This window comes from Lycium barbarum, chromosome 8, assembly GCF_019175385.1.
Source record: "Lycium barbarum isolate Lr01 chromosome 8, ASM1917538v2, whole genome shotgun sequence".
Classification (NCBI taxonomy): Eukaryota; Viridiplantae; Streptophyta; class Magnoliopsida; order Solanales; family Solanaceae; genus Lycium; species Lycium barbarum.
In genome coordinates, this window is record NC_083344.1 from 24,215,111 (window position 1) to 24,222,332 (window position 7,222).

Consider the following 7,222-nt stretch of genomic DNA (forward strand, 5'->3'; position numbering starts at 1 on the left):
GATCCGAACTCATAGAAGCCAGTAGCTGATTAGAGAGCACTCCATTGTCCCGGAGGTGCTTATGATTATTATTTTGTGTACATTCATGTATATGTATTTTGGGCATGACGGGGTCTTGTCCCGTCCTATGTCTAGCACTCCAGTAGAGGCTCGTAGATACGCAGTGTGGGTTAAATGGTCTCATGAGATGCTAGTATATATATATATATATATATTATTTTGATAGCCTAAAGGCTTATGTCTATAAAAGTAATTTATGTTTCAAATGAGGGATGGTTTTCTTATAAATTCAGCATATATTTTGATAAAGGAATGTCTAATGAGTATGATAAGCGGTAAAACGAGCGGTGCTCGATGGTTAGCCCCGGGTACCCGACACGGCCCCTAGCTGGGTCGTGACATAGAACTACTTATGCAGCCGAGGATTATGCGAAGCTTTATCTTAAAGAGATTGTACGAGTTCACGGTGTTTCTACAACCATTATTTCAGATAGAGGAGCACAATTTACAGTCAACTTCTAGAAATCTTTCTAGAATGGATTGGGGACTCAGGTGAGTCTTAGTACTGCATTTCACCCGCAGATAGATGGACAAGCGGAGCGTACTATACAGACCCTTGAAGATATGCTTAGAGCTTGTGTACTTGATTTTCAAGGCAGTTGGGATGACCATTTGATTCTTATTGAGTTTGCATATAATAACGATTACCATTCCAACATTCAGATGGCTCCTTATGTGGCCTTATATGGGTGGAGATATAGATCGCCCATAGGATGGTTTGATGTCAAGGAAAATCAGTTAGTAGGCCCAGACGTAATTCAATAAGCAGTTAATAAGGTGAAAATGATTTGAGAAAGGCTACTATCAGCTTAGAGTCGGCAGAAATCCTATGCGGATAATCAGCGATGCAAGTTAGAGTTTGAAGTAGGCGATTGGGTTTTCCTGAAAGTTTCGCCTATGAAAAGAGTGATGAGGTTTGGCAAGAAGGTTAAGTTGAGCCCTCGATATATTGGGCCATATAAGATCATTCGTACCATAGGTAAGGTGGCATATTATCTAGAATTGCCTTCTGAGCTAGGATCTGTACATCCGGTATTTCATGTGTCTATGTTTCATAAATGCATCGGAGATCCTTCAAGAGTTGTACCAGTAGATGATATCCAGGTGACCGAGCAGTTATTATACGAAGAGCTTCCAGTGGCTATATTGGACAGACATGTTCGTCGATTGCAAACCAAGGATGTAGCTTCAGTTAAAGTTTTGTGGAGGAATAATAATGTTGAGGAAGTGACTTGGGAAGCGGAAGAGGCAATGAAGATTAAGTACCCATATTTGTTTCCAGCGTTTATTGAGATTCAGTTTGAGGCATTATCTCCCCCAGGTATTATTTCATTTTCAGTTATCGGGATTGGTCGTGTCAGGCCATGATATTGTATGTTATAGTATATGGCCCTGTGTGGAAGTATTTTGGATTGCTCTGTGCAGGTTGGATTGGTATATTTGCAGGAGAAACTCTGTCGAAATTTCTATAGCTCATGATTTATTTGAACATTCGAGGACGAATGTTCCTAAGGAGGGAGAATGTTACGCCTCTCGTTTTTGTCGTAGGAGAAATTATGGTTTTCTAGCTGGGTATCCTTTGGAATGGAGACCCATGCCCGAGTTTTAGAGATAGAAAGTGTCTTACCCCGTGTACAAAGGTACAAACAGGTATTCGTGGTAACTTACAGGATTAGAAGTTGAATTAATAGAATCGACATAATCAGAACGGATTCAGGGAAATCTACAGATCTCAGTCAATATTGACGGGCCGTCGACATGTCGACGGACCGTCATTGTACGACATCGTTATGTCTCTGCAGCCTCTGATCTGCAGGCGCAGGTCGACGGGTTGTCGACCTGCTCGTCGAACCGTATCGCTGGAACTTTTTAGTTCTAAGTATAAATATATGATCCCACGACTTTATTTCTCATTTAATCTCTTCCAAGTTATAGAAAACCCTAGTATATTTACTCCTAATATTTTCTTTCATAATAGTGGAGATTTGATAAGATCCGAGCCCGTGAACCCGAGCTTGTGAAGAAGAAGGTTGTTCCTAGGTTTTCATTAAAGTTGTGAAGCTTCGGGAGTTGGATTTGAAGTTGATCCTTGGAATCTTAGACCCCTCAAGGTATGTAAATGATTTCTACCCTTGTACTTAAGTTAATCACTAAGAGTTTTAGTGGTTTTAAGTAAAGAGAAGATACTTATGAAAGTTGTAAGTTGATGGAGGTTAAGATGGTGATTTGGGGCTGTTTTAAGAGGTGATTAGGAATGGATTTGAGAACATATTGATATGTATGTGTTGTTATTGTTGTTATTGATATTGTGGCTGAGGTTGGACTGAATTGGAAGTGGAAGGATTGTTAGGTTTACAAGGGAAATGTTGTCCACAATTCGTTAAGCTCTTTTTGTATTTAAAATGGTTAGTAAATGAGGTAAATAGTCTAATTAAGGTGTATGTTATCTTGATTGTAGACCTACGAGTTCGAGAAGTAGAAGTTGGATGATTGGATATACTTCAAGGTATGTTAAGGCTATCCTTTCTTTCATTTTGGCATGATCCTTGTGATATGAACGAACGAACGTATGAACAGACTTCCATATTACTCTACTCTTAGACGCACTAGGAGTACTTCAGTCTTTGATGTTCCTATACCCCGTGTGATTGTTCCTTCTGTTCATGGGACTTGGGATTACTTATGTTGATAATGTTAGCTCAAAGGTTGTCCATCAGAGGTAATACGACCTTAAGTCACTCCGAGAGTTGTATATACACACTTCAGTTATGCATTGCATTCATATACATATGCATATTGACCCAAGACCAGAAGGCGTTATATACGCGTGTATTCTATGTATATGGGGTATGGGGAAAGGGATAGGAATTTTATATGCATTACCACCTGATCAGCTGGTGCACCTTAATGATGATATATGGATCGGGCCATATGTTGCTCGGCATTATTATACGATATATGGATCGGGCCGTACGTTCCTCGGTACTATTATATAGGATATAGATTGGGCTGAACGTTCCTCAGCATAGTGACCTATATTTATGTATATGAGCATGATTATCATTGAGAGCATGCATATTATGCACCCACAGAGGCATAGTCAGTTATACAGATTTATGCAGATACTTACAGGCACTCATTCATACAAATGCATGTAGAGTTGCATAGATATGATCAGATATTCATTCATACGCATGCAGTCAAATAGTTATTTCAGCTTATGAGTTCTAGATTTCATTCATGATGCTTATTTATACGTTACTCTTATGCTTTACATACTCAGTACATTATCTATACTAACTCCCCTATTGTTCGGGGGGCTGCGTTCGTGCCCGCAGGTTCACGTAGACAGACAGGTGGTCCATCTTAGTAGGACCTCTATCCAGCGGTGGTCTGTGCGCTCCATTTGATCTGGAGTTGCAGTCTATTTTGGCTATGCTATTCTTTTGAGATGTATATGTATTTGGGTATGACGGGGCCCTGTCCCGTCCCGTTTACAACTTTTATTCCAGTAGAAGTCTGTAGACAGTTGTATCTATATGTCAGTTGATGTAGCCTTGTCGGCTTTCATTCTTTTGTGTACAGTATATGTAGCGGCCTAGCTGGCTTGCACTGTTATTTCAGTATGTATATATATATATATATATATATATATATATATATATATATATATATATATATATTAAGATTGTGCAGAGTTCTTGATGTTTCCCTTTCATGAGGCAGTATGAGTTCAGTTTAAGTTGCTTATGGCCCTTGATGTTCAGTTTTATTCAGATATAAGTATAGGGGTGTTTGGTCACTAGAGGTCAGACGCTTGTCACGATTCATCGGTTTGGGTCGTGACACTTATGTGGTTTAAAACAATCTTCTAGAGCATGGTATGATCCACTAAGCTCCTTCTTAGTTGACCATGGATTTCCAGAGGAAAAATCGATACAACTCTTGTAATCAAAAGGTCCTCTTCAGGAAATCTTCTAATTCAAATTATATGGATGAAATTATTTTTTGAAGTCCTAACCCCTCTTTATGCAAGGAATTTTCTAACCTTATGCAAAATGAATTCAAATTGAGTATGATGGGAGAATTAAATTCTTCTTGGGACTTTAAATTCATCAATCTGAAATAGGGATATTCATATGTCAAAGCAGGTATGTTAAAGAACTCATCCAAATTTTTTGAATGAGCGATGCAACAGCCATGGGAACTCCCATGAGTCCCACATGCTCCCTTCCCTATATAAGGATGATGAAGGTAAACCTGTAGATGAAACAAAGTATCATGGAATGATTGGCTCATTACTTTATCTTATAGCTAGTCGACCAGATATGATGTTTAGTGTATGCAGATGTGCAAGATTTCAATCTGCCCCGAAGGAATCACATCTTAGTGCCGTTAAGAGAATGATAAGATATCTAATTGGCACTGTGTCACATGGTTTACGGTATTCAAAAACTAATCTCTACAATCTTGAAGGTTTTTCTGATGCTGATTTTGCAGGAGACAAAGATGACAGAAAAAGTACTAGTGCAACATGTCAACTTCTTGGAAAATCGTTAATTTCTTGGCATAGGAAGAAACAAGGATGTGTTTCGTTATCCACTATTGAAGTATATTTCCATTGGGCAATCCTGTGCTCAAATCCTATGGATGGTTCATCAACTCAGTGATTATGATTTTAGTTTTAAACATGTTAAACTTTTCTGTGATAATTCAAGTGCTATATGTTTGTCCGAAAATCCTGTGCATCATTCTAGGGCAAAGCATATAAAAATCAAACATCATTTCATTAGAGATAATGTTTTAGAGGAGAAATTGATTTTCTATTTGTTAGCACTGATAAACAACTTGCAGATATTTTTACTAAACCTTTACTTGAGGAATGATTTTGTAATCTTAGATAATCCCTAGGTATTATTGCATCTCCTATTTAAAACTCTCTGATTATTACTTTGTATGCCTGTTTACTGCATAGTATATTGCGAAAATTATTTCTTTCTATATATAATTAGATACTTTCTTTATGATCTGTCAATCTTCCTTAAACGTGTTGAGTTCAAACTTCCCTTAATTAATTTTACTTCCTTCCTTAATTAGTGTAATTTTTGAGGCATGTCTTTAAAACCCACTACTCCATCTTTCCTCTTTTCCCATCCATCAATCACCTTTGCAGCCGTTCCTCTTCCCCATAAACCCCTTTATGTAACGACCCAGCTAGGGGCCGCGATGGGTACCTGGAGCTAGCCACCGAGCACCACTCACTCTACCATTCATCTTACTCACTTAAGGCCCTTTTATCAACTTCATACACGAATTATAGGAAAAACATATTTTAGATAGAAATATAAATGCTTTATATACATTTGCCTCTCGGCCATCAAAATAATACATACATATAATAACATCTTGTGAGACCATCTAACCCACACTGCGTATCTACGAGCCTCTACTGACAGACTGTATATATATAGACGGAACAAGACTCCGTCGTGCCCAAAATATGCATATATACCAAAAGGAGAATCACAAGCACCTCCGAATAATGGAGTGCTCTCAATCAGCTGACAGCTACTAAGGATCTGGATCAAGCTCACCTCCCTATCTACCTGTGGGCATGAACACAGCGTCCAAAGAAAACGGGCGTCAATACGAATCTTGTACTGAGTATGAGAGGCATAAACAATGAAGGAAGACAATAATAATATAATGAGAACATCAATATGAAACATATGGATCTGAATGAAAATCATAAGAGAAGTAATGCATGTTGTCTTACTCATACTCATCATCATATTATATATGCATAATATGTAAGCTGCTCGTCCATATCGGAACGGTGTGATAATCAATAACAATAGCCCGCGTCCAGGCCTCTCGCGTCCGGGGTATCATCTCATGCCGCCCACTAGTGGTGTCTGCCCATGCCATCTGGCCATGGTGTATACGTGTAGCTGCCCGCCTTGGCGGTGACTGCCCGGCCAAATAGGCGCGGTGTAATAGTAATATAATCATGCATGCATAAGGCTCAAGATCAACTATACTTTATCGGGGTGACGTAAGGTCGTGATCCCCCGATTGTATTATGGAGCAATTATCGACATTCTGCCTCACCTTGAAGGAAGTAGCACATAAGGTGAGTGTAAGCAATAAATAACATCTCTATCGTTATGGCATCATAGTATTATATCTCTTATCTTAAATAGACATTTATAGATATAGGCTTTTTAGCTTTCTTCGGAATACATGAACTCATGAAGAGGAAAGGAATTTATGCTATAGGATTCATGCCATTAGAAGGAAAGGACTAGCCTCACATACATTTTTTGTTTAGCTAGGCTATCGTCCACTTGATCTCCTTCGATATCACGTCGCTACCTTCACGAGAGAATTCGAATTAGTATTAGTTAATCGACTATAAAAACGTGTCGTTATTTCTAGTGACAATTGGGCAGCGTTTCCTTTGTTTCTACTACTTTTCTCATGTCTCGTTTCAACTCCCAAACATTTACAACAGCACTTACAATATCGTATCAACAATCGTCATATATATACCTTAATCAAAATCCACTATTTTCTCCAATTTCTCCATCTTTAGTGGTTTTAGCTCATCATCGTAATTTCGCATACTTCACACCTACTCCATGGTCTATGCATTTATAACGTATTCATAATCATAGCACACCAACATTCATGATCCAGCCTAGCTATCACCCAATTATGGCACTATTCAGTCAGTAATGGTCCATTTTCTATGTCTTGCTACAATTCAAGTGTCTTAGCTTTCCAATACTTTAAAAAACATGATAAAGTCATGAAACTTACCTTAGATGATGGTGGAATAAGTCTAGAGTGGAATTCCTTCCTCTTTCACCAAACCCTACTTCACCTCCTTTGAGATTTCTTGGTTTGGATGAACTTCACTTGAGTTTCATACACTTGGCTTCATGGATTTAATGTTATTGATCTTGATGTTCCTTTGATTCTCTTGGATGAAGTGTTTGGAGAATATTCTAGAGTGTTCTTGAATTGTGGAGATGAGAAATGAAATAAAATGAGCTTAGGGTCTCTTTTTAATAACTCAAAATCTGATTTTTAATGAACAGCAGTTGGGGTGTATAGTGGTCGTAAACCACAGTTTACGGACCGTATACTAGTTTACGGG

General features: G+C 38.4%; 1 protein-coding gene across 1 annotated transcript; it reads left to right on the forward strand.

Moving 5' to 3' along the window:
* The first annotated feature begins 4,283 nt into the window (after positions 1-4,283).
* On the forward strand, positions 4,284-4,730 carry LOC132607764 (secreted RxLR effector protein 161-like). Its single transcript, XM_060321844.1, has one exon. The coding sequence runs from the start codon at positions 4,284-4,286 to the stop codon at positions 4,728-4,730; it is 447 nt and encodes a 148-aa protein (XP_060177827.1).
* Positions 4,731-7,222: the final 2,492 nt, after the last annotated feature.

Excerpts from the sequence above, each read along its gene's own strand:
- LOC132607764 (XM_060321844.1), top strand. The coding sequence starts at position 4,284 with ATGCTCCCTTCCCTATATAAGGATGATGAAGGTAAACCTGTAGATGAA.